Genomic DNA, 25,728 nt, shown 5'->3' with positions numbered 1-25,728 from the left:
TTTTTTATTTTTTAATCTAATACTTGAAAATAACTTGTATTTATAAAATCATTTTAAGTAGTAATTTACATAATCAAATTAGCTATAAGTTTAAAATACAAAAATTAAGAATGAAATTTATTTGTAATTTTAATATATTCCAATATTTAGTTTGAAATTTTGTCTTCCTTCTTCCTTCTTGCATTAAGGCATGAGCTCTATCAAGCCACTCTAACTTATAGGTTTTTGAAATGTTATATATAATAAAATAAATTTAGATAGAAATTTTGAAATATATGATGGGTATCATATTTGATTCAAACAAGTCTTAAAATAAAGATTAAAAATATGAAGTTCTACCGAAATCATCACATACAACAGATCTATCCTCACTTTCATAATAATTTTAAATATAATAATTGATTTAACGTATAAACGTTAAGCTAACTTTGGTAATTAATTTCCTTATAAAATTTAATTTTTTGCTCAAATGGATCCCAATAAATAGAAGACTCGTCATGTTTATAAATACACAAAGAACTCCCATATGTGGCCATATGGAAAAAAAAAAAAAAAATTCTTCGTGCTTCTCTGATTTTATTGGATCAAAGTGCTCTTCATAGTTCCAATCTACAAATAATAAAAAAAAACCCAAAATTTTCTAAAAAGAGGTTAAATAGAATGCTAAAAAAGGATAGCGTTACATCAGCAATTTCAAAATATTTTTTACTTCAAGATTATATATAGATAAATAGATAGATGAGCTTGAACTTATTTAAAAATGAATACACTAATCTTTAAATTTTAAAACAATACTCTCTTCTTCCGTTAAATTTGTCAGTTTTTAGATTTTCATAAGAATTAAAAAAAAATGATTGAATCATCTCAATTAAAAAAAGATAGTTAATTAATTTACCTCTTTAAATATCTAGAAAATAATAAATTAAAATAAAATAATTAATATCACTTTAATTTTTTAAAAATGACATCTAAATAAAATAAAAAAAAATAAAACTAAACAAATTTAAAATATTGAGATTTTACTTATATTAATGTAATATAATTTTAAAATTTAATGACTAATAAAGTTGGTCCTCGATTTGATATCACTTCCACCAAATAAAAACATAGAATCTTATTCTTCAATAATAAAAAAGGAGTCAAAATAGTCAAAAACTAAAATTAATTCATTTAAATATTGTCATTTCATTTCATTTCCAATGTAAACCAAACCAATCAAACTTCATTTCCAAATTCCAATTACTTGCACATATAAACAACATAGCGATGCAGTTTGATTCTTTAAAGCCAAAATTTGATGTTGCTGCAATTTTCAATTAATTTAGCTTCCTCCGAGATTTGAGATTTGAGAGCCCAAAAATTGAATTTTTCCCAACAAAATTCTTTCCTTTAAAGAATTAGCTTTTGGAAAAGTTTGACTTACAAAATTTCTCATGCTTGTCCCTTTGCTTTTTATTTTTTATTTTTATTTTTTGTCATTTTTGGCTCTGAGAGGTGAATTTCAAAGTGAAAACCAACAATTCAACAGTGCACCCACCTATACACAGATTGAGGACGATAAGAGTGGAGGACCTACCTTATGTCCCATGCCTCCTGTCCTTATCTGCGAGATTTTTTCTTTTCTTGTACCATTTTTTTTAAGATTAAAATATTTTCGAATTTTAGAATTTCGTTACTCGACCGAACCCATCCAGCCTGATTCATTTGAAGTTGAGATAGTATAAATTTATTTCAATTTTTATCTTAATTTTTTATATAATTTTTAATATATTAATCTGACCCAATTTAGCTCAATCCAATGCTATCCAGGTGGAACACGGATAAGATATATTCCATAAACTTTCTACACTCAGACAATTATTCTCAACATACATTTAATAATTTATTTTTATTGTGAATTGTTAATCACATTTCTTCATTTTTATATTTAACTATCCTTTTTAATTACATTTTAATTCTATCAATTGCACTTTCAAATAATTAATGTATATATAGACAAATTTCCTTTGTTTTGGATATGGATACAAAATTTTCAAGAAAGGAAAATTGAAGAGACAACAAATTTCCAAAATTGAAAAGAAAACGAGAGAGAAATTGAAGGAAAATGCTACTATTTATGGAAAATTTTAATGAGCAATTGGTTCATTTAATTAAAAACTATACCAAATCAATTTTTTCATAATTAGAAGGTTTGTATCACGTGAAGATTTTTTGTGCTTCCAGTGAAGTAAACTTCCTCAAATCGAAATTGTTTTTTCATACTTACAGCATTTACCACATCAATCAACACTTTAGTGGTACACTATAGTAAATCAATTTAATTTCATAGAATAGATTTTATTTTGTTTTAAATTGATTAAAAATTCCTTTGGTGCAATTATGGTCATAAAAATTCAGAATAATTCAATTGAATTAAACAAACTGAATTATATCTCAAAAAAAAAAATATATATATATATATATTCCGGCTATTTTGCTTCAATTTTGAGGTATTTTTTTAAAATTTATTTTCGGTTCATCTTGGTTTTCTTTCTAAAAAAATTGATTATTTTCATTTTATAAAAAAAATATTAAATGACCAAATTGATTAAACACTTACATTTAAGCATACCTAATACGAAACTAATATGAAATTATTTATATAATTTAGTTGAAATCAAAGTTCAAATTAGTTTTAAAGATGATTACGCCAAAAGCTCAATAATATTTACTTATAAACATATATATGTGTGTACAAAGTTTTGTTTGTAATAAAAGATATATAATTAATTAATCATCAATTCCAAATAAATTATTGTAAAATAAAAAAAAAAAAAAAGTTCTATATATAATCTGGCTAAAGGCCTAAAAAGCTAACATCAAAACAAGGAAATGAAGGGTTGGTCTCCTTCAATTGCTTTCAACATCAGGATAACGTAGGTGGCGTCATAAGCGCGTGAAAGCTATTGTCGTGAGTGCATTTCTCACGGACGGGTCCCCTTTGCTTATTCTCCCATCATTACTTCCTTTACTTGGAAAGCTTTGATTTATATATTTTTTTTCCTCTCACACTTCTCATTTGTTATTATTGCCAATTTGCCATGTTGTTCTTGGCACATGTGGCAATGCTAGTGTACAACTTTGGACTGAGCTGATTTTTCTTTAAGCTGGCTTATAATTAATTAATCATTAGTTTGTTTGAAATGATTTATTATAATATTATATAGTCTCTAAAATTTAATCATAATCATTATTTATTTACAAAAAATATAAAATTTTTTTTCAGACTTATATTTTTTTTCCTTTGAATTGATTTTAATCTTATCAGAGTCCATTCATATAGCGGACTTATTCTCCATTCTTAGACAAGATTTATAATATAATCCAGAAAGATACAAAAATGATTTCTTTGTCAATTTTTGAGGCCCAGTTCAAGCGGTGATTTGGATTTAGATATGGAGGAGATCGATTTCAGGTTCAGCCCAGTTGGTCCAACCCACGTTTTGAACTCCAAACTCACTTCATTTCATTTTGTTTTGTTTGTTATCTCTTTTAGTATCAGGGAACATTGGTAAGGTCTAAATTTTAAAAGTAATGATAATGATAATAATAATAATAATAATAATAATAATAATAATAATAATAATAATATATTTTAAAAGTAAAAATTACAAAAAAATCAAAGCTGAACCCGCTCAAAATACAAGTACCTCAGCTTCAAAAGCTTGTACATTGATATTTCCTTAATATATCCCAAAATTGAGCTTTCTTGCTTCATCTCCTAAGCGATAGCCATAGCAACGATGCAGGGTGCTACCTCACTTCTCTGCAATTCGACACTCCATCCTTCTCATAACTCACTCCTCTTTCCATTTCGGACCTCCCTTTCTCCTACAGTCTCATTTTCTTTGCCGACACAAGTGCTCTTCAAACCTCTTCATAGCTACTTCCATGCCATATCTCCTCTCCACAGCACTGGTAATCTTCCCTTTTCTCTCTATCTTGTTTTAACCTTTCATAGTCTATTTCTTGATTGATATGTATTATTGGTTTTTCATGTTGGGTCAGCTACTCAAGAAATTGTTGAAACTGCTAAGAGCGAATCAGAATTTGTTGAAGTTGGATATCTATCCAGTGTTCATGGGCTTCGAGGGGAAATTTGCGTCAAACCCGCTACTGATTTTCCTGAACTCCGATTCTCCAAGGTAATAAATAAGTTCAGTTATCTTTACAACTGGGATTTTGTTCTCTATCAATTTTGTTATTTGATGTTTCTATTTTAGCCTGGAAAAAGATGGTTAAGACAACCAGTTTCTGGCAAAGAAATAATTCAAGAAGTTGAGCTGCTTGAGGGAAGAGGACACTCTGGACAGAAGAGTTGGATACTTAGGTTTGATGGAATTGATACAGTGGAGCAGGTGAGCTAAGGAAGAGGACTCTAGTTTTTAATAGTTTCTATGTATTTAATTATTTATCCATAAATTGTAGAAATGACCTTTACTATTATATATCTTGCACATTTTTTGCACCACTGTCGTAGAAATGTGAAACCTTTAGCAACTTTTTGGAGAAAATCACACCAGAAATAGATTACGAACTTTAAAAATGTTTGCATGATTTCATTTTTGGTTATGAAAGTGAATTATGATTGTTCAGGCTAGGCAACTTGTTGGGTCAACTCTTCTCGTGAGAAGTGACGATAGGCCAGTGTTGGAAGATGGAGAATTTTACTCCCGTGATCTTGTTGGCATGAACGTGATTCTAAAGGTTTGAACATTTGAAGGCCCTATTCTGCTAAAGGAATTTCTTCTACTTTTTACGATTAGGAACCTTCTTGATTAATTGTGCAAACGAATTTGCAGCATTTAAAGATCACTTGCTTTTCATGTTATCCTTCTCCTGTTATATCCAGTAGCCATTTCCTTTCACAGCTATTTATATATTTCTTTATCTATGGCTTACATTTAACTTCTCTTTTTCTTGAATTAGTATGGCCACTGCTTAAATATTCTTGCCACTTATTCCCATTTATATTAATAACTCTTCTTTTTTTCCCCCTGGTAACGTATATGTTTCTCCTTTCCAGGAAACCGGTGAACGTGTGGGAACCGTTGTTAATGTTTTTGACAATGGAGGAAGTGATCTTTTACAGGTCATGCTCTACCAATCTGTGGATGTGCTTGGCGAAGTTGAGAAGTCAATGTCATCAGATATGGGTTTATCTGGTCCACTCGTGTGGGTACCATTTGTTGAAGCAATTGTTCCAGATGTAGATATAACTAAAAGAGAAATGTGGATTACACCCCCAAAAGGACTTCTTGAGTTAAACATACGCTCTGATAAGAGGTCCAAGAAAGAAAGACGCCAGCTTGTGAGGCATACTCCACAATACTCTCAATTTATTTCTTAAAGAATAAAATTTATTGAGTGACTGCTGTTCTAAGTTATTATATGAATGTATGATTTCATTTTGATAATATATTTGACTATTTCAACTTTTCGCATTTTCTTGATTTCGGAAGAATAGTGGTCGTTGACAATGAATAATATTTTCTGTTTCTGGTCATACTGTTGAGACCTTTGATTTGAACAAATCCTTTTGTTTGTTTATTTCCTGAAGTGGAAGGAAGCTGTGGAGTGGATCTAAGTGGTCGACTCCATTGTCTTTAAAGTACATGTTTAATCAAGTGATGCACTGGTTGGTACATGTGGCTAAAGTTAGCCATGTTTTGATACATTGCAGGAATGGAAAGAAAGGAAAAAGTTTCAAAGGCGCCTTATAGCAGCGAAAAAAAAGCTGTCTGAAATGGAGCAAAAACATGTATTTGATGGGTTAAGATATGGGGAAAAATCCCAAAGGAGCTTACTTGCAGATGAGATAGTTGGTGTAAATTCCAAATTGCTTCAACAGGCACTGCAAAATATAGAGATACCCTCCAAGAGGTGATTTGTTTTTATTAACTAAATACACGCAAGCTTTTTGGTTTGATATTTTTATTCCTAGAGGTTAGTTATTTGATCTTTTGATCTAAAGCAGTTTTGAAAGCCATTGGAGCCAACTTGTTGTGTGAAACACTGAAGCTATAACCTTGTTCATGATGTTAAGATCTAAAAGAAATGGTATGTAATATATGCTTGGTTAAGGTATATGTGACACATAATAAATTTTAGAAGTGTGAACTTAATAACTAATACCCTTTTAGAAATAACTGGTTTTATTGTCTTCTCCATTTATGACCATTTGTGCTGTTAATTCTATCAATCTTGTATTGTATTTGCCTAAAGACAATGGTAGGCTAGTTCATTAAGCATAAAGTTCAATGGAAACATTTTGTAACTTCTCTTCTCGATCTGATATGCTGACCTATACTTTTGATCTACTTGTATTAGTTGGAGTGTTACTGATTTAATCAGTGCCACAATAACCAAGCGAATAAAAGATTCTCTGAAGCTGTCAAAGAAGTGCCTTGCTCGTTGTGTAGGTGAAGAGAATTTGACTGAAAAATCCAATTTGCACGAAAGAGGACTCCACCTTTTGTCCGAAGGCAAAGTCGGCATTGTTTTAGTGCTGAATGAAATTGAGAAGGGAAGAAGAGATGCTAGCCCTGATCTTGTTGGCTTTATAAACAGAGAGGATTCAAGCTATTGCTTGCTTGAGCAATCACTTTCAGATGTTCAGACACTTTTAAAGGTGTTACTTTTGCTTGAATTCTCATTTATAAAGCTTTTCTGGTTTAACCGGAAACAATGAGAAGTGAATTGTTTTCATTATTTTATTATTTGCAACCTTAATAATGTATTTTCTTCTCCCTCCCTTGTCAACATCGCGCACAAAGTCTTGCAGCACCTTGCCCATTATTTATCAAGTTGTTATTGTAAACTAGGACATGTTTAGATATGTCTACTGCAGTTTTTAAAAGCTTGAAATGAAAGATTCTTGCTCATTGTCAATGTTCTGATATGGATAGACAGATTAATTAATCCTTGTTATCTTTGAAAAATAAAAGAAGAATCAAATGAAGGACAATTAGATGAAATGCGGATAAATTTCCTGGGAAACCTCTTTAAGGCAGGAAGAAACTAATGATTCTTTACATGTAGTAGTAAGTAATATTATTGTTGCTTGTTTTAGACATAGACATGTTACAAATATCAAATTAAGTGATTAAATGGAAACAATTCATATCTGACAAACCTTTCTATTCTAACGAAAGTGTATTTATTGCAGATGGAAGACCGTGCATCCATGCCTTTGGTTTTGATTTGCCCTGCGCAAGAAATTGAGTCTTTAAAAGGGCTTTTTTCACATAATGATTGGTTTGGGTTCGATACTGCTAAGGTTAGTGTCAACATCTAATTTCCACTTGGGTCAACAAGGACTTCATTCTAAATTCACCTTGGACCAGTGGCTGTGTCCTGAAGTTGTCAGTTTATGGCCTTCTTCAACCATAGTGTTCATTCAGTATGGACTTGGGGAACAGTTTAAATCCGCAGAAAAGTGGACTGCAGTCCTTGCATAATGCCAAACTCTGTGGCCCAGCCACTTGTGTGTATTTCAATAATGTGTCTTTGCCACGTATTAGCTGAAAGTAGAAAGAATTGCAATTTCCCACGATTGTTCAAATTTCTTGTTCTCTGTACTTGTTCTTACAGGTGTGGTTTCTGGAGGAAGAGAAACTTCCAGTTGTTAGTAGTTCTGTAGAAGAACAGAGCAGACATAAAATTTTGATGAAGTCTCCCTGGGAAATAATGCAAACACCAATCGGGTCTGGGGGGGTTATTAGCTTGCTTTCGTCACATAATATTCCAGAAACTCTCAGTGAACTGGGTGTGGAGTATATTGAGGTATGCATTTATTTCAGAAAAGAAATTATGCTAAACAACATTAATCTTTTGTCTAATGTGTTTTCGATAATGTTTTCTATCTTCTTTCTTCCAGGTATGTGGCGTTGACGAAAATTATGTCATCGGGAATTCACTGCTTCTTGGGTATGTTAATTTATGCAAAGCAGAGATCGGTATCCAAATAGTTGAAGATATGAAAGCTTCGGAAGAGAGTTTTGACATGGTATTCTCCACAAATTCTATGAAGAAGTTGACAAAGCAGATCAACAAACTCCAATTCTGTACAGAGTTGACGCAAAATTCACATGTGAAGATGGTTGATAAAGAGTGGATTGATGTTGTCCCATCATCTCCAAACTCATACCAATTCAGTTGTTCAATCTATAGTTGCTTGAATGTCTGTCCGCTAGATAAGATTTGTGTAGTGGAAATAACAGAATAACTGCATTATGCAGGTTAGATGTGCCATCTTCTTGTCCTTCAAAATGTATCAAGTTATAGACAAATCAAATATATTTTTCTTCTAAAATATTATTCTCTTGAAAATGGTTTAGCTGAATTGACAGAGGTGAGGAAACAAAAGGACGTAATCAAAATTTCTGATATTTTTAAATTCAAAAATATTATTTAGATGCATTTTCAAGATTAATTTAGCAATCCTTTTATTGCTATTTTGTTCAACTGTCATGTCATTCTATTAAATTTTCTGTTAAATAATATTGAAATATTTTCTAAATGAGTCACTATTTACTTCCTATACAATTAAATATTATATTATTCAGGATCTAAAAATTAATTTTAATAATACGTGTATTTTATGACGTTTTATTATTATATAGTCGTTTTGTTGATAATGAAGGGACTATAACGGGAAGATTATAAAATAAAAAGATCATTAATTTAATTTTTGAAAATAATGATTCCAACTATTGTAATATGCTACAATACTTGGATTAAATAGTAATTAATCCTAAATTAAAATGTTCTTGTTGTGGGCTGGGCTGGGCTGCACTCTAAACAACCTACAACGGCCTCGCTAACAACTACCATTTTCAACCGTTGATTTGTTCCACTAAACTTGATATTTTAAAATCGAATTGATTTTATTTATTTATTTTTTTAAGGACGCCAACTGGAAGGGTAGAAACCCTAATATGCGTACCTTACTCGCTTATATAAAGCTCGAGCTCTGCCTCACTTTTGAACCTTCGGCGGCGTAGCAAAACCCTAATTTCGTAAGCTCACACTTTTGGTCTTATGGTTCTTAGATCTGCGTGACTTGTAGACTGTAGTATTTACGGTGGATTTTGTGTTTTACAGGAGGTAAGTAAATATGGCGGTGCCATTGCTGTCAAAGAAGATTGTGAAGAAGAGAGTCAAGAAGTTCAAAAGGCCGCAGAGTGACCGCAAGATTTCTGTTAAGGTAATATATATCCCCAAAAACGTTTCAGTGATTAGTTCAATAAACCATAAGTTAGCTTAGAACTCTCTATGTTTTAAATTTTTGTTTGTTTAAACCGTTTCAATGGAAATGATGATATATATATTGTCGCCCCAGTCTTACTTGCATATGTAGATGCAAGTTGGTGAATGACATTTTTATCTGATTCCTAAATCTCTATGCTCGTTCACTTGATGAAGCTCATAGTAAATTTAGCTTTAATGCTTATTTGATTTGCCTTGATATGATGATAAGCGATTGACACCCAGTCTCACTTGCTTCTTTTGATGCAATATGGTGAGCCAATAATCGACTATCTGATTTTTTTGGATACAAGAACTTTTAAGTAGAAATGTGTTAGGATTAGTGCACCCATATATTGATGTTGTCTGTGTCTTACTGACTAGGAGGGATATGATGATGCCTTTTGACACCCAGTCTTACTTCCATCTCTTGGTGGAAATGGTGATAGAAATTGAGGATTTATCTGATCCCTTATAGAATTATTTTATAATATATATTTTTTATATTACCCCTACCAGATTTGTTTTTCTTTTTTTTTTTTTTTGTTTTCCAATATCCTACATGGTTTTATAGGGTTGTTTGGGATGTGAAGAATTTATTTGACACCCAGTCTTATTTCCGCATGGAAAATGGTGATAAATCTTTCTATATCTGATCCCATATGGCTAATGATTATTTATTTGTTTAGTGTTCTTTTTTTTAAAATGGACAATGGGTATATGCAATGAGGTGTGATGATACTTATCCACCAGTTCTGCTATTGGATGATGAATTTTATTCATGCACTACCATCTGATCTCTGCTGCATACATTGTCCATGCTTTTTTTATTTTGAATTATTATGGTCTTATTTTAAGTTTTGGTTTCAGTCTTTGTACTGCAATCTATGATGCAAGTTATTTTTTGGTTCTGAGTAACCGTGTTGATCATTAAAATATCACCATCTTTCGGCTGAGATTGCAAATTTTGATAAATGTTTGTGTCATTCTGAGCATGAAAAAAGTTGTGTGATTCTTTCTTCGTTTACCTTTCTTGAACTAATTTGCCCATGGTATCTGATGTCCAGTCTTGTTTTGTAGCTGGACATTTCGTTTTGAAGGGCAGAAAAAAATTGTGAACAGTACTTTGCGACACAGTTAGCTGGCCTTCTATGAGCTTTCTGTTACTTTTACTCTGTTTACATTTCTTTAATTATTTGAAGAAAATCCATCTCTTGGAACTCGCTCATAGTTCTCTTTTGCTCTCTATTGCCCTCAATGTATATGTTTGACTTTGATGCCTGAGCTTGTGATTCTGAAATTATTTTGGACTAATCACGGTTTTTCATGTACTGTTATGATAGGAAAACTGGCGTAGACCAAAAGGTATTGATTCTAGAGTCCGAAGGAAGTTCAAAGGATGTACTTTGATGCCCAATATTGGGTATGGCTCAGACAAAAAGACTCGCCATTATCTTCCAAATGGCTTCAAGAAATTTGTTGTACACAATGTTGGGGAACTTGAGCTGTTGATGATGCATAACAGGTGAGTTATGGACTCTTGACATGGTTATTGAAAGATCAAATTTTTCTGTCCTTTATGCTTACTGTTATATCCGTTCTTCCTTGTTCTGCAGAACCTACTGTGCTGAGATTGCACATGACGTGTCAACAAGGAAGAGGAAAGAGATTGTGGAGCGAGCTGCTCAACTTGATGTTGTTGTTACGAACAAGCTGGCTAGGTTGCGCAGCCAGGAAGATGAATGAGCTGAACCTGGGAATTTTTTGTCTTGTTAGGAGTGAGAATCATCTAGTTTGCTTACCACCTTTTGATAATTTAAATTTTGCAATCAATGTAACTTGGTGATATTAACATTTTTAAAGTAAGTTTGTCTTAGCTCATAAGGTTGTTTATGCTATACATAATGTTTTAAATTGCATTTCGCAGTCCATTGTTGGTATAATTTGTTGTCTGTTCATGGTGTTACTGGTATGCCGTTCTGGCTGTTTAACAGCGAGCTTCTGTTCTTGGATATTTAATATTTGAAATCTTGATCTCTGCCGAAGTTACGAATATGTGATGTCCAGAAGGAAGACAATAAAAATACATAAGGTATGAGAAAAAAAAAGAACCATCGGATGGTTTCTGTTCATAGAAACCTAATCTTTAAAAGAAACCTTCACTGTTGTGATTGCTGAATGGTGTTGGTAGCTCCTTGGTTCTCATAAATAATTGATTGGGGTGCGGCAATTCTAACTATTAGAGAACTCAATACAATAACAAGAATGAAGTTGAAAAGATAACCCACAGCTCCACAACTAATAAAAATTTCTGATAGATCTGAATGCGTTCATGTGTTTTGCTGTATTTATCTATTTATTTATATTTATGTTTACAATAGTATTAATTCACTTTTCTTTTTCTTGAAATTACAGTTAATTTCTTTTTTTAAACTGTCAAATCGAATCAAATTAGTTTAATTAGTTTCAACGGAACCTTGTATTTTGTTGTCAGACTGTTTATACTAACTATGGTAAGACTATTACATCACAATTTTTAGTTGAGGTAGAAAAAAAATTTTAAATAAAAAAATTGGTTTTTGGATAAGATAAAATTCTTCCTTTCGATTTTCTTTCCTTCAAATTCAAACATAGCGGTAAAGGTTTCCTGGTTCAGCTCGTATTAAACAAAACAAAATTTTAAAAAATTTTCTTGCGGTCTCCTCTTTCAACTCGGATTTGGATAACCTGATGTGTGTGTGTATATATATATATATACATATATGGATTTCACAAGCTAATATTCAGTTGCCGAGGATGGATAGCATAAGGGAGGCAGCGAACGTGATGAAGTTTATGCTCAGAACCATAAGTGTAAAAAGTAATGCTCAGAAATCAAAGAAAAGAAATTTCAATGAAGACGTTTTAACTAACATACTTCAGCGACTTCCCTTAAAATCCCTGACGCGATTTAAAGCAGTGAACAGCCACTGGCTTTCTTTGATTTCAAGTCCCCAGTTTGTTTTTTCACATATGAACCCTAGCATTCGAAAATATGGGGTCATTCAAGTGGAGAATACACACACGAGACATCCCTACCTCTCTCTTCGTATTCTGAATCAAAATTTGAGTTCTTCTGAAGTAGAAACAATCCATCTTCTAAATCCTTTTGGAAAAGTAGATCACAACACCAATACTGATTGTGAATTTTTTGGCTCTTGTAATGGTTTGTTGCTTATAAGCCTTGGTGGTTTAAGAGGCCGGTTTATACTCTGGAACCCTTCAACCAGAGAACATAAAAAGATTTGCAGACCTATGTATCAAAATTTTCCTGATTGCTGCATTGCTGGGCTTGGCTATGACTACTTTAATGATAATTACAAAGTGGTAATTGTTGTTTCTTCTTCATTTGGGAAATTCTCAATTGAAGTTTATAATAATAAGACAAATAGTTGGCAGAATAAAAAATCTTTGGGTTTCCCTTACATTTTCTCTTCAAATCAATCAGGGGTTACATTGGATAATGGAATTATACATTGGTATGTAAAGAGACAGCAGGTTGATGGTCAAGAAGCTGTGCTTTTGTGTTTTGATTCAGCGGAGGAAAAGTTCAATGAGGTTCTTTTACCCAAGTGTTTCCCAAAAAAATCTTGTGGCGTTGTTTCTTCTCTATTTGGCAAACTCTGTGTATGCAGAACTGGATATGGGTTTTTACATGTGTGGAAGATGGGAGAATATGGGGAGCAGAAATCTTGGAGTAAAGTATTGGACATCAGTTTTCCTGTGGGAAGATACATACCTCTAGGATTTGCCAACAATATTGATGAACTTGTCATGAATTTAGATGGGAAGGCTATAGCTATATATAATCCCAGTAGAAGGCATTTTCGGACAGTTTTGCTTTCTGGTTATCAGAATGGATCGAGGGTGGTTGCGTATGTTCAGAGTCTTGTGTCGATTTCCAAATAATTATAATTACCACATCTGCTTCTCTCATCTTCTTCTGTATTTTAATTCAAAAGATGATTATGTACATGAGAAATTGTCCTTAAAACTGCATAAGAATTGTGAATTGTCTCTTACAATAATCTCACTTTCTACAATCTTCGACATGGGCTTAATGACAGTGGTATTCTCCACATCCTCTAAGATTCTTCATCACTGTTATTGTACTTCCCTCACAGTACTAACCAAAGGGAATCCAGTTGCCAGCCTTTTACTACATCTCCTCCTTTTGCTCACCCTCAACATCATGTAGAGCAAATCTTTGATCAGGAACATAACCAAAATTCCTTTAATTTTTCTCCCAACCAATCCAACTTTTCATATATTTTTTGCTGAGTGGGTGAGACCTATCTCATGAAAGAAACTCATTTTTCCTTCCTTTTAAATTTACCCAACTTGACCCTGGTTGTTTCGCAACTCCTTGATGCATCTCCACTCTAACTTTTCATATATTTTTCGCTCAGTGGGTGTATCTCATGAAAGAAACTCATGTTTCCTTCCTTTTAAATTTACCCAACTTGACCCTGGTTGTTTCACAACTCCTCCTTGCTGCATCTCCATTCTTATTCTAGAAGCATCAGTCCATCTACCAGCAGAAGCATATAAATTAGATAATAGAACATATGCTGCACTACAATCCGGTTCTAGATCAAAAATACTTCTTGCAGCTCTTTCAGCTACCTCTATATTCGAATGCATTCTACAAGCACTGAGAAGGGCTAACCATATCATAGAATTCGCTTTCATAGGCATATTCTTTATCAGCTTCTCTGCTTCTTCCAACTTCCCCCATCTGCCTAAGATATCTACCATACAAGTATAGTGTTGAAGCTTCAATGCCATAGGTTTATATAGATGAATATACTCAAAAAAGCACCTTCCTTTTTGCAACATCCCAGAATGGCTACAAGCAGAAAGCAATCCAGTGAATGTGATTTCATCTGGGTCTACACATGCGCGTATCATTTGGTTAAAGAAAATCAAGGCCCACATGCCTTGTCCGTGCTGTGAACTTCCAACAATAACTGAGTTCCAAGAGGCAACATTCTTGTTGTTGATTTTTTCAAACACTGCTACAGCATCACTTATATTCCCACATTCATTGTACATGACTATCAGAGAATTACCAACAAAAACATCAGTTTCCAAACCTAGTCTAATGACTATTGCATGGATCTCTTTACCCATATCAATGGCCTTCAATCCTCGACAAGAATTTAAAGCACTAGTGAATGTAGATTGATTTGGAAGAATGTCCGTCTTTATCATGTCACTGAAAACCCTCAATGCAGCTTCATGCTTAGAATTTAAATCGTATCCTGTTAAAAGAGCTGTCCATATAACCACATTTTTAGACAAAGTCTCACTAAATATTTGGTGAGCATTCTTGACTTTCTTGCAATTTGAATAAAACGATATCATTGAGGCTGATATAAACTCATCAATATAATATCCTAACTTAAATACATGACTATGCACTTGAACACCCACATTAAAATCCATTGCATTTGCACAAGCTGTCAATACACAAGCAAACGTGCTTGAAGTAGGCACAACATCTAGAGCCATCATCTTTCTAAAAAGCAACAAAGCCTCTTCGCTCTTTCCATTCTGATCAAGCCCACCAATCATTGCAGTCCATGAAATCACATTCCTACAAGGCATCTTTTCAAATAATTTCAAACCCTCCTCAACTCTCCCATTCCCGCAATATCCATGAATCATCGCATTCCATGCTGCAATGTCCCTTTCTGGCATGTCCCAAAACAAACTCTCAGCCACCTCAACTCTCCCAAACTTCAAATACCCATTTACCATTGTTGTCCAAGAAACAACATTTCTTTCAGGCATTTCATCGAACAGTCTTCTAGCCAAACACAATTCTCCACAGTCTACACACCCCTTTATCATAGAATTCCATGAAATTGCATCTCGGACGGTCATTTTATCAAACAACATCAAAGCATCATCTAGCATATTATTCTTTGCATAAGCAACAATCATCATAGTGTATAGATGCACACCGGGAGATCGGATTTTATTAAAAATAATTCGGGCTCGGTCTAATTTTTGGTTCTTTAGATGATAAGAGAGTAGATTTCTAGTTTTAGTGCAATATCTAACAGTCCTGAAAGATACGAGAAGTTCAGTCGAAACGACGGAAAATCTTTGGTTCCTAATTGAAAATAGGAAAGTTTTAGATTGACGAATGAAATTTTGGAAAACGGCGCGAAATTGTGACATAGTTTCTTCATTAGACGAACGGTCAAAAGCAAGACGATAGTTAAGAACTGATTACCAGAAGAAGGCTTAACCGAACAAACTGGGCTATGCAAGTCCAGGTCACATGAATTGCTTGGCTGCAACTTTTTTTTGTAATTAAGATCCCTAAGTTATTACTTATTAGAGCACAGCCAGCCCACCATTTTATTTTTTCATTTTTTATTTTTAATTTGACCAGCGTTGACTGCTAGTTCTAAAGAGGTATTCAGATAGATTGTATTTTGCAGCAGCTTTTTAGAGAACTTTCAGTATTTTGATTGATCAAAATATAATATAAAAAAACTATTCAATGCTAAATGTTATAAAACTGTTAAAAACGGTTAACAGTTACCAAAATAACTAATTTTACTTATCGGCAGGCGATAACAATTACAGATTCTGAATCCTTAAAACAATCAAAAGGACAATATGAATTCCATTTTTTGCAAATCATATGAAGTGGGTCCATATTCAGATAAATTAACACTGCAGCACCTACCCAACTGGCAAAGAATATCACTTTCCCTCCACAAACTGGAATGAAACAATTTAGCCTACCCAAGGAATGTATTCATTAGAGAAAATGAGATAAAATATTTAAACAAAGAATCTGAGTTTCTAAGGCTTGCCTTGAGCATGAAGTATGACACTTTACAACCCCGCAGAAACCCTTTTGGAACCAGCAGCCTTAACAAGCAAAGAACCTGAAAACCCTTAATGGCTGCTACATCTCATATTTATAAGGCCCATCTCTCGGCACAAAACACATGCATTAAACTTTTGAATCCCTCCAAAAAAATCGAATTTCTTTCCTCTTTCTACAGCTTTTGTTTCTTACCATCTAACACAAAGATGGCAAATACCCAGTTGAAACCTGTTGCTTCTCTGCTTCTGGTCTTGAATTTCTGCATGTATGTAATAATTTTAGGCATTGGTGGTTGGGCTATGAACAGAGCAATTGATCATGGTTTCGTAATAGGTAAAAATTCATTTGCTTATCATTGCATCAATATAAGCTTTAGCTTATTATTACTAGAGTGGTATAACATGTAATTTTCTGAACAATTTGCAGGACCAGGTCTCGACCTTCCCGCACATTTCTCACCTATTTATTTTCCGATGGGAAATGCTGCCACCGGATTCTTTGTGACGTTTGCTTTGATTGCCGGAGTTGTTGGTGCTGCTTCTGCAATTGCCGGTGTTAACCATATCCGTTCTTGGAATGCTGATAGTTTGCCAGCTGCGGCCTCAGTTGCTGCTATTGCTTGGACTCTCACTCTTCTTGCTATGGGGTAAGAAATATCTAAATATGGAAACCTCAAATTTACTTAACAGTAATCTTTTACACTAACTGGTAAAATCATGCTTGCAGTTTTGGCTGCAAAGAGATTGAGCTCCAGATAAGGAATGCTCGTCTGGTAAGAATTACAGATACCTTTCTTTAATTTTAATGCATATGGTAATTAGCAAGTGTTAAAGTGAGTGATTCTTCGTGCAGAGAGCAATGGAAGCATTTCTAATCATCCTTTCAGCTACACAGCTTCTATACATAGCAGCCATTCATGGTGCCTCATCAATCAGAAGAACTTGAGTCACTAATCGTATGAAATGCCTGCGTTATGTCTCTAAAATTTTTTCATTTTTCTGTTGATTTGTTTTTCCCATTTTAGTCTGTTGAGAACTAAAGGGTGAATGATGGGATTGGTGTGATTCGATGGGATTTGTATTCATCATCTAATAAAAAAGAAATTGGTGTGCAACAGCATAAATTTAATCCGCCCAATGCTCAAACTTATCTCTAAAAATTTTATTAATTTTAACTCTTATTTTCCATTGAATACTTCAAAATATAAAATTACACCTATTAAATAATTCAATTTGTAAAATTATTTTATTAAATAATTTAACTTACAAGTTAAATTAATTAAACACATATAAAAAAACTACTCGTCAAATTAATAATTTGCATATAAAAGTAAAACCTTAAAAATATCATTGCCGTCAAATTAATATTTTGCATATAAAAATAGCTCTTAAAAATTCATAAACCTTAAAAATATCAAAGTCTGTAAAACTTAAAAATATTATTTTCGTGAAAATGTAAGATATTATCAAAATTGGTAACTTTAGAAATATAATTCTCTTTTTATATTTCTTTCCAAAAAGCATTTGTACTGAAGCATTGAATTTAGGTATTTAGCCCATTTGAATCCTTCCATAATATTTATATGATCTAGAACCAACACCTTAATTAAATTGTTGTTTGAAAGTTAATCAAGAAATTAATTTAAATCTGAAGTTTCAGAAAAAGGAGGAAAAAGGACAAATTCTAATCAGCTCAGCCCTGCTTTTCTAGAATGCTGTTTCAATCTTCACATGCAAGGTTTAAAACAATTTTTAGTGACAACCACCTTCTTACTTCAAGTAAACCATTTAACCAAGGCACCATCCAAGGATACAACCACCTTGGTAAATCTTTCTCGCGTTCATCAACACCAGTACTTAATGATAACATAACCGGAAAAAGATGAAAAAAGGACAAACACCAATTAATCACAAAAGATCAACTTAAGCACCACAAAATCATACATAATCAAGAAAACATTGATCTCATACTAAAACTAGGAGCTTCAAGGTCATGCATCCGCCTGAACTAATGCAAAATGAAATAAATACAACACCCTGTCTATTCACACATGAAAAAATTAACAGAAGAGAAAATGCAGCGAGAACATGGTAAACTAGGCTGCCTAGCAATGATAACACTATCACTTTTTGTGTTGTTTATAATTGTTGTCTATCTAGGTTTCCTGCTCATTATTCTTGGGGAAAATTTTTCGACGAGATTCTAATATGAGCTATTACAAACTTCTATCAACCAAATCCTTAACAAGTTTCGCGAGCTTCTGAGTCCACCGGAGTATTCATCATTCTCCGTTTCTGCATTGAAGGACAAATGATAGAGGATGTTACACATTATTCAATTCGAATGATTCCATTTAGCCATGTAAAATAACAATTATCACAACCATGATTTTATAAAAAGTTTGGAGCAAATGAATTCATAGCACCAAATAAATTAACTAATAATTGCAAAATAATAGACAGCAGAAGAGCACAATGAGGCAAATGCCAAAAAATCTCAAAATTGGGGCACAGTTTGTCATTCACCCAAGTGTTATGAAAATAATTATAATCCAAACATCATCACCTCTTAAACTAGATGATTTTGAAGCGAAATCAGGTAATAATAACTAGAAATTCCAAGGAAAAAAATTGTAGGATCTTAACTGTAAACAATATAAGAAGCTTTTAATGTGCAAGCACCTCACAATCAACATCTATGAAATCAGCTATTAGCATGGACAAACATGCATGAGAAGAGAATCACCATATCACTTACACTATTCATGGTTATAATATAAAAGAAGCAAAAGGAAGGAAAGGGAATGTTTTTTGAAGAAAGGGAAGGGAAGGGAAGGGAAGGGAAAGGAGGCGAAATATTTACATTGTTGTGATTGGAAAATTAAAAAATAATAATAAAGGGAAGGAAGGAGAAATAATTTTATTTTGTTTGGATAAAGGGAAAGAGAAGAGAATTTTAGTTACAAAAATATTTCCTTTAAGAGGAATTCAATTTGTTTACTTCCCATTTGCAGTGTAATAAATTTCAACTCCTTGAAAGGGAATGAGGGGGAATAACTACGCACCCTTTCCCTTTCCCTTCCCCTTCTTAAAAAGATAAGATGCCAAACAAGATATGAGATGATTTTCTACTCCATTCTCCTCCAGTTAATTCCTAACTATGCATAATTTTAAGCTACAAAAGAATATCAAATATGAAGCTAGAGACCAAGCCTGCCACTCCATTCTGGTAGTTAGTCACAACCGTAATTAATCCCTTAGGAAGACAAAAAATCCTGTGTTTACCATGGCAAGTGACCCACTTGATGACCAGAGAGAGAATTGAATAACTCGGATAAGGAAAACCAGATTCAGAGCCAAGCATAAAAAATAATAAACCAAGCATGTGAGAAATAAAAAATAATAATCATTTACCTTTAACAGGATATACATAAAAAGGTATAAAGCATCTGGAAATTCACAACCAGGTAAACAAGCATCATCCTGTGAATTCAACCAATCTAAGTAGTCAAGTAACCATCTCCTTATTAATTATCATAATGCTTATCCCAATAGAAAACAAAGTCACACAAGAAGAAAAAGCTGATCTTTGACACATGACTTGACATAATAATCCTAACCTCAGATTATCTGTTGGAGCCTGAAAAGGCCTCAAACAAACCGCAGCAACTCATCCAGGATGTTCTTTGTGCTAATTGTGGTGCTGGAGGTACAAGAGGCTGAACACAATTCAGAAAACAATGCAATTATTTATCAATGCAACAACACAAATAAATAAAATCGTAATAAATTAATTCCACAACCAAAAAAAAAACCTAAGGAATAAGGATGATACCTGTGTTTCAGTATACTCAGAAGTCTCACAATCTTTGGCTCTATCTACATCACCAATAGCTTCAAAAGCACGAGATGATGTCAACTTACCCTCATTCACACTCGCATTACCACCAGAAGTCTCGGAATCTTTGATATTTTCTGCATGGGTAGTTTCAGGAGTGCCTGATGATGTCAATCTATTATCCTCATTTCCATTCACATTAGAATTAACATCTGTTTTTACTCTAACATTGTCTTCCAACACAGGAACAACATTACCATCATTTTTCCCTGGTACCAAACCAGCTATAGTATCACTGGATTTAGGCAGCAATTTATCTTCATCTTCCTTTAACCCTTGTTCAACTACCTCCAACACCTCTGGATTCTCAACTCCAGCACCTTCCATCACATGTTTTGCAACCCCAAAAATGGGCACCACAACAGTGGAGAGAGTTTCAACAACTGAATTACCATTAGCTTCCTTGGGTGACTTTTCAATTCCTGAAACCTGTGTCACCTCTTCAGGAAATACCTTTCCTACTGAATTATGGGACTCTTCCTTCCATTTCTTGTCAAAAACATGAGGTTCCTCATCAGAACTACTACTGCTAGAGCTCTTGTTATCTCCATCAAGCAACTCCTTAGCCTCAACTTGCACAATTACATCCTTGCTCTCTATATCCTGCTCAGAGTTCAGCTCTCTCTCTATTTTAATAACAGTATCATCCTCTACTCCAACTTTTTGGCTGCCTTCTGCATCCCCAGTAACGCTTTCAATAGGCCTGTTCTCAGAGAGAAATGATGGTGAATCCCTCTTCACAGATTCTTCATTCTCCTCATTAGCTGAATCTTGCTGGTTATGTTGGTCCTGTGATTTAGGGGAACCAGTGTCACCACCATCACTCTCCCTCTCATCCTGGCTTTTTGGATCATCATTTCCTAATTCCATTTGACGAACAAAAAAGTCTCGATCAAAAAATTGTGGAAAACAAAGAGTTTCAATGTAGGAACAATGATAAAAAAAAAATCCTATTTATGCGTATGAAACATTAGTAAGCGCTAAGTAAAAGAATTCCACGAAAGAAATCATGTAAATCTAGGGACATTAACAAATACCAAACCCCCAAATTAATAGATAAACCCCAGCAAGACTGGAAAGAGTATTAAACACACATAGCTAGTTTATTAGAGTAGTTGAATAATCACATCCACAATTAAGGAGAAAAAGGGGTGGGGAGAAGGGTCATTAATCATTACCAAATACCCATGGATAAAAAGGCAAAACAACCTCATAATTGTAATCAAAATAACAAATGCTACTAACCCAGATTTCCAAAAGAACATAAAAGTACGAAGAATACCAATCAAAACCAATCTAGAAAAGGGAAATGAAAATACCCATACACCAAATTTGACAAGAACACCAAACGGACAAGAAACAAACAAAAACCCACCAATCCCAAAGAAGATAATAATAGCAAAAACAAGATAAAAATTCTAATGAATCAAAACAAGGGAAATCAGCAAATACCCATTGGTAAAATAAACAAAACCAAACCAAATCCAATCAACAACAAAGATCTCAATCAAATGCTAGAAAAGCAAAACTCTCCAACACACACTTACTATCAGATTCACAGAACTCACGAATACATAAAGTCTAAAAGAAACGCAAAAGTGAGTAAATAATTGAGTGACAGATTGGCAATAGTGGAATCCTTTGATGCGTTAGCGTACCCAAAAAGCGGAAAGCCTTTAAAAATGATACCTTGAGGGTTACTGTTGTTAATTGAAGAGTTGTCGCCATTATTGTTGGCTTGCTGTTTCTTTTTCTTGGCAGCTTTTCTCTTCTTTGCACCTGATGGCATGATTGATCGGGCCTTTCTCTCTTCTCGTGGGGTAACCGCGGAAAAAAAAAAACACACCCAGATCGTGGGTGTCCCCTTTCGTTTCTCTACCTCGCTTTCTAATTTCTGTAAAAAGCTAAAATATAGTACAAGTACAGGTAGGACTTATAGGTGAAGGATATGAGCATCCACTAATATGGCGTTTAGATTCTCTTTCCTTCTGTGTCTGTTCCTGGAGCGGATTCTATTTGCTGCTGTGTTTTTGTTTGGTTTGTTTTTTTGTGTGTAATTTTATTTTCAGAGAAAAAGAGGAAATGGTTTGATTTTTAATGGCAAGTGTCAATTAGGGAGTGTGCGTGGGCAATTGATTCAAAATTCAAAATGAATGTGTTTGCATTGAGATTATCATGAGAATGATGGTATTGGGAATGGGATAGGGTGGGGCATATGCAGTTATATACAGGCTATAAATTTTGATATGGGAAGGTACGTGGGTGGTCTCGAATTTGCCACATTATGATACATTAATAATTTTTATTTTTTTATTTTTCAAAATAAATATTTTGTTAATAAAATTAAATTTCTCCTTAGTAGCCAGATTAATGAAAAGTTATTATTATATTTTTATTATATTGAAATACAACTCGTCGATTCTCATATTTCATCCTTCAAAAAATTCAGCCGTTTCATCTTTTTTTTTAATTTTTTTTCCATTAAGTCAATTAGAAAATTAAGATTAAGAGAGAGAGAATATATTGTAAAGACAATAATACCTCTTTGTTGACACGTTATATTGTGGAACCAATGATATTTGTATATTGAGAGCTTCTAATGAAAGACAAGAGCGATTTGGAAAAGGAAAGATGCTAGGATTTTGGATTAAAAGAAAATAATGCCATCGAGATAGTGAATGGAAAGACAGGTTCTTGAATACTCTTGCAAATGTGGAAAGAGGGTTGACATTCTGAATCTCAAAGACTATCAAAAGTTGTATGCATTATATGGATAGACAGTACGTTACGAATTTAATATTAAGGTAAACTCATAAAAATACCCCATTTATTAACAAAAAAAAAATAGACATTATGTAATTTTATTACATTGGAAAACTATGTTATAGACATTTCTTTTTAAGTGGATTATCTCGAGAAAGAATTAATATTTTTTTATATTCTCTTTATTCAGTAATAATGTAACAATTCTGTTTGTAGGATAGAAAAGATAAGCAAATCTATTATATTTTATTCCTGACAAGTACCAATACACAATGGGGAGTTGCCAACCATAAGAACAGTCTCCTCTATTATCGTATGAATAATGAGTGTGTACCTTTTTGGAATGGTGCAAGCCCGAGGAGTCAGTCTCTCAGACAAGTGTGAGAGGCAGTGTCGAGCCGATCAACAAAGCAAGGGAGGTAAATGCTTTTGATGTTCTGGATCTTAAGGATGTGATATACAGCCCGAAGCAGGAAAATAGACACCTTTAGAGAAAATTGGAAAGGATGGATGCAACAATGAGCCATATGAAGCTGTTCAATTTATACATATTGTCTATTTTCATTACTTTCTTTGTGGTTATCACTTTGATTGTTAAGTACAGATTTATACATATATGGATTTGTAATGAATGGTTGGTGACGGACTTGGTGAGTTTGTAATGAATGGTTGGTGAAAATTTGGCGCGTTGTAATGCATGATTGGTGCTGTTTTTTTTTTTTCAGGGTTCGACTCGGTGTCAGTATCGCTTCAAATTGATTTTGCAGCTCCAATGTCACGTTTTAAAGCAAATTAATGGAAAGAAAGCTTTCATGGAGGAAGAAGGTGATTCAGAGCATGCAACATGATTGGAAACAGTTTGATTATGAGTTGTAAGCTTGGAGGAGGAAGATGAATGTATTCTTTAAATTTCGTTTACTTTAAGGTTATTTCCATGTGTTTTTCTTTACTTAATGGAAAAACGTATAAAAAAATAGGATAGAAGGATTGTATTTTCTGATGGGTTGAAATATAAAGATTTCAAAAATCATTTCTGGAAAAGCAGAAATTGATTGGCCGTATTTTGATATATACATGTATGTAAAATAATGGAAACTTCGTAATTGAAATGATTAAATTTGAAATTTTTTACTTCATGTTAATAAAAAGATCAATCAAATTATTTTCAATTTTGTATTTTATGATTATATCTATTTTTAGGTTATGTGATTTGATATTGTTGGTTTTGTATTAATGGTTTTTTTTTTTAGATTGGATTATATTAGGGCAACTGGTACATAATCTAGATAATTTTTTAATTAAAATATACTTTTTTTTTCCATTTTTTGTTCATTTTAATTGCTTTCAATTTTGAAGTCATAAATTTGAAAATATATGTTTAAACCCCTTTAATTTATCAGATTTTTACTATTAAATTCTTTAATTTTCATTTATTGATATTGAGTTTTTTAATTTTTTTATTAAAGTTAAATCTTTACTTAACAGAAGTTTAGAAACATACAAATTATTACTCAATAAAATCAAGTATTCGAAAGAAGAAAGAGACCGATACGAAAATGATCCGTAAAAATTTATTTTTTAAATCCGAGAGTAAAGAAATTGACATCATTTTTTTATTTTTAATTTTAATTTATTTTTGTCTCAATTTCTAGATGGAAATTAAAATTTTAACACATCACATTGTTATTGGTTCTATTCTATTGTTGTTAGTGACTTAGACTTTTGTTTACTCTTAGTTAAATAAGAGTCTAATTTAATAAAAATAGAAGTTAAAGACTTAAAATACTCAATAATTTAGAGATCTAATTGCGGTTTGAGTTGGATTTGGATGGGATCTCAATGTTAAATTTTCATATTAAAATAATTAATTCTTGTTTAATAAAAAAAAAAAAAAGAAAAAGGTTCTCCCTCCCCATTAAATTAGATAGAACAATTTGACCTCGACCTAAAAAAAATGGTGTCATCCTTTTCTTTTTTTCTTTAAAGAGTACATTTTTTTTAAGAAAAATGAAATACTTTTATTAATGAAATCATCAAACAAAATATTAATAAAAGAAGAAGGAGGAACAGTACCTCACTATTTCATATCAGACTTAGAATGTGCTTAAATTGCTAAAACATGAGCAAACGTGATTCGTTGATCTTAAGACAAAAGAAACAGAACTTAAAGGTAGTTCTTGCATAAAAAGCTTACAATCAGAGGAAAAAAAAAAGACATATTTAAAAAATAATAATTATTATTATAAACTATATATTTTATAGGAATATAAGAAGTGGTATATCTCTCCTGTAGATGGAAATATGATTGCGAACCTAAGATCTTTTATTCAAAAGCTTCAATGGACTGAAAGCTTTTGTAAGTATGAACGTAAAATCTTTTATTTCCTTATAAATAAAAAGATTAATAAAAAATTGTAATATTTATATTCTATCTTGAATTTAAAAAGTACATGATAAATACTATTTGTATACAAGAATATATCTTAATGGTAAATATATATAAAAAAGTTTGAATCCCCTATAAATCCTAAAAGAAAAAAAGAGAGATATTTTGTAAAATAATAAAAAATTTAATAATAATTTTGATTTTGATTAAATAATTTAATTATCCATAAATAAAATAGAAGTACCATGTCGGCAACTTAAGATGTGAATAATAAATATCAAACTGAAAGTGGTAGTTGTTATGCGCTATTCGGTCGACACGTTCAATCAGCATTTGATCATTAATAAATATTTAAATGAATAAATAATCAAATGACATGACAATATTATTAAAATTAAAATAGAAACTGATATTGAATTTAAATTGGAACTAGCTGTGTGGGAAAATGAATACGTCATAATCATATCTTATTTCAAAAGTTCAAAATATTCAAAATGGGTAA

General features: G+C 32.6%; 6 protein-coding genes and 7 non-coding genes across 16 annotated transcripts; 11 read left to right on the top strand and 2 right to left on the bottom strand.

Moving 5' to 3' along the window:
- Positions 1-3,722: 3,722 nt before the first annotated feature.
- LOC149492363 (16S rRNA processing protein RimM family) lies at positions 3,723-8,353 on the top strand. Of its 2 annotated transcripts, none has more exons than XM_089716423.1 (10): positions 3,723-3,957; positions 4,048-4,184; positions 4,263-4,397; positions 4,636-4,746; positions 5,066-5,350; positions 5,723-5,922; positions 6,370-6,670; positions 7,208-7,318; positions 7,633-7,824; positions 7,919-8,353. In XM_089716423.1, exons 1-10 carry the CDS (start codon positions 3,783-3,785, stop codon positions 8,264-8,266), a joined length of 1,995 nt encoding a protein of 664 aa, XP_089572549.1. In that variant the 5' UTR covers positions 3,723-3,782; the 3' UTR covers positions 8,267-8,353. The 2 variants fall into 2 exon arrangements, with proteins under 2 accessions (XP_089572549.1, XP_089572550.1); XM_089716424.1 differs by having other exon boundaries at positions 3,799-3,957; positions 4,274-4,397.
- Positions 8,354-8,924: 571 nt separating this feature from the next.
- Positions 8,925-11,207, top strand: LOC105649745 (large ribosomal subunit protein eL32z). The gene is made up of 4 exons (XM_089716694.1): positions 8,925-9,059; positions 9,145-9,247; positions 10,632-10,813; positions 10,905-11,207. The coding sequence occupies exons 2-4, from the start codon at positions 9,158-9,160 to the stop codon at positions 11,032-11,034; spliced, it is 402 nt and encodes a 133-aa protein (XP_089572820.1). The 5' UTR covers positions 8,925-9,059; positions 9,145-9,157; the 3' UTR covers positions 11,035-11,207.
- Positions 9,352-9,434, top strand: LOC119370835 (small nucleolar RNA U31b). The gene has a single exon (XR_005178372.2). It is a non-coding gene; the product is annotated as a small nucleolar RNA U31b (small nucleolar RNA).
- Positions 9,506-9,589, top strand: LOC149492362 (small nucleolar RNA U31b). The gene has a single exon (XR_016319027.1). It is a non-coding gene; the product is annotated as a small nucleolar RNA U31b (small nucleolar RNA).
- LOC149492361 (small nucleolar RNA U31b) lies at positions 9,676-9,759 on the top strand. Its single transcript, XR_016319025.1, has one exon. It is a non-coding gene; the product is annotated as a small nucleolar RNA U31b (small nucleolar RNA).
- LOC149492360 (small nucleolar RNA U31b) lies at positions 9,872-9,947 on the top strand. The gene has a single exon (XR_016319026.1). It is a non-coding gene; the product is annotated as a small nucleolar RNA U31b (small nucleolar RNA).
- On the top strand, positions 10,014-10,091 carry LOC149492359 (small nucleolar RNA Z195/SNORD33/SNORD32 family). The gene has a single exon (XR_016319023.1). It is a non-coding gene; the product is annotated as a small nucleolar RNA Z195/SNORD33/SNORD32 family (small nucleolar RNA).
- On the top strand, positions 10,168-10,251 carry LOC149492358 (small nucleolar RNA Z196/R39/R59 family). The gene has a single exon (XR_016319024.1). It is a non-coding gene; the product is annotated as a small nucleolar RNA Z196/R39/R59 family (small nucleolar RNA).
- On the top strand, positions 10,330-10,474 carry LOC149492357 (small nucleolar RNA F1/F2/snoR5a). Its single transcript, XR_016319022.1, has one exon. It is a non-coding gene; the product is annotated as a small nucleolar RNA F1/F2/snoR5a (small nucleolar RNA).
- Positions 11,208-11,930: 723 nt separating the features above from the next.
- On the top strand, positions 11,931-13,236 carry LOC149492356 (F-box/kelch-repeat protein At3g06240-like). The gene has a single exon (XM_089716410.1). It carries the CDS (start codon positions 12,019-12,021, stop codon positions 13,234-13,236), a length of 1,218 nt encoding a protein of 405 aa, XP_089572536.1. The 5' UTR covers positions 11,931-12,018.
- LOC149492355 (Pentatricopeptide repeat (PPR) superfamily protein) lies at positions 13,237-15,735 on the bottom strand. The gene is given in 6 exon segments (XM_089715844.1): positions 13,237-13,393; positions 13,395-13,449; positions 13,452-13,489; positions 13,491-13,555; positions 13,557-13,612; positions 13,722-15,735. Coding segments are annotated over 6 exon segments (2,109 nt in total). The 5' UTR covers positions 15,517-15,735; the 3' UTR covers positions 13,237-13,293.
- A 522-nt stretch (positions 15,736-16,257) lies between these two features.
- LOC149492354 (membrane protein PM19L-like) lies at positions 16,258-17,308 on the top strand. The gene is made up of 4 exons (XM_089716520.1): positions 16,258-16,513; positions 16,607-16,826; positions 16,907-16,952; positions 17,033-17,308. Exons 1-4 carry the CDS (start codon positions 16,387-16,389, stop codon positions 17,123-17,125), a joined length of 486 nt encoding a protein of 161 aa, XP_089572646.1. The 5' UTR covers positions 16,258-16,386; the 3' UTR covers positions 17,126-17,308.
- Positions 17,309-18,083: 775 nt separating this feature from the next.
- LOC149492353 (uncharacterized) lies at positions 18,084-22,345 on the bottom strand. Of its 3 annotated transcripts, XR_016318852.1 has the most exons (5): positions 21,767-22,345; positions 20,015-20,937; positions 19,800-19,898; positions 19,594-19,662; positions 18,084-18,474 (listed from the first exon to the last, which is right to left on the bottom strand). XR_016318852.1 is itself a non-coding variant. In XM_089716430.1 (4 exons), exons 1-3 carry the CDS (start codon positions 21,864-21,866, stop codon positions 19,806-19,808), a joined length of 1,116 nt encoding a protein of 371 aa, XP_089572556.1. In that variant the 5' UTR covers positions 21,867-22,340; the 3' UTR covers positions 18,084-18,474; positions 19,800-19,805. The 3 variants fall into 3 exon arrangements, 2 of the variants coding, with proteins under 2 accessions (XP_089572556.1, XP_089572557.1); XM_089716430.1 differs by lacking the exon at positions 19,594-19,662 and having other exon boundaries at positions 21,767-22,340; XM_089716431.1 differs by lacking the exons at positions 19,594-19,662; positions 21,767-22,345 and adding an exon at positions 21,530-21,685.
- Positions 22,346-25,728: the final 3,383 nt, after the last annotated feature.

The sequence above is a fragment of the Jatropha curcas genome, chromosome 11 (assembly GCF_041381405.1).
Source record: "Jatropha curcas cultivar XTBG-Jc1 chromosome 11, XTBG_Jcur_1.0, whole genome shotgun sequence".
Classification (NCBI taxonomy): Eukaryota; Viridiplantae; Streptophyta; class Magnoliopsida; order Malpighiales; family Euphorbiaceae; genus Jatropha; species Jatropha curcas.
This window is presented reverse-complemented; position numbering and strand designations above follow the sequence as displayed.

Bases quoted from the DNA above. Each gene is read 5' to 3' on its own strand.
- LOC149492363 (XM_089716423.1), top strand. From the start codon at position 3,783: ATGCAGGGTGCTACCTCACTTCTCTGCAATTCGACACTCCATCCTTCT. The intron at 4,747-5,065 runs GTTTGAACATTT...TCTCCTTTCCAG, and splicing joins GCATGAACGTGATTCTAAAG to GAAACCGGTGAACGTGTGGG. The intron at 7,319-7,632 runs GTTAGTGTCAAC...TTGTTCTTACAG, and splicing joins TTGGGTTCGATACTGCTAAG to GTGTGGTTTCTGGAGGAAGA.
- LOC105649745 (XM_089716694.1), top strand. From the start codon at position 9,158: ATGGCGGTGCCATTGCTGTCAAAGAAGATTGTGAAGAAGAGAGTCAAG. The intron at 9,248-10,631 runs GTAATATATATC...CTGTTATGATAG, and splicing joins ACCGCAAGATTTCTGTTAAG to GAAAACTGGCGTAGACCAAA. The intron at 10,814-10,904 runs GTGAGTTATGGA...CTTGTTCTGCAG, and splicing joins CTGTTGATGATGCATAACAG to AACCTACTGTGCTGAGATTG.
- LOC149492356 (XM_089716410.1), top strand. From the start codon at position 12,019: ATGTGTGTGTGTATATATATATATATACATATATGGATTTCACAAGCT.
- LOC149492354 (XM_089716520.1), top strand. From the start codon at position 16,387: ATGGCAAATACCCAGTTGAAACCTGTTGCTTCTCTGCTTCTGGTCTTG. The intron at 16,514-16,606 runs GTAAAAATTCAT...AACAATTTGCAG, and splicing joins TGATCATGGTTTCGTAATAG to GACCAGGTCTCGACCTTCCC. The intron at 16,827-16,906 runs GTAAGAAATATC...TCATGCTTGCAG, and splicing joins CTCACTCTTCTTGCTATGGG to TTTTGGCTGCAAAGAGATTG.
- LOC149492353 (XM_089716430.1), bottom strand. From the start codon at position 21,866: ATGCCATCAGGTGCAAAGAAGAGAAAAGCTGCCAAGAAAAAGAAACAG. The intron at 20,938-21,766 runs GTATCATTTTTA...AAATGGAATTAG, and splicing joins TAACAACAGTAACCCTCAAG to GAAATGATGATCCAAAAAGC. The intron at 19,899-20,014 runs GTATCATCCTTA...AATTGTGTTCAG, and splicing joins CTGAGTATACTGAAACACAG to CCTCTTGTACCTCCAGCACC.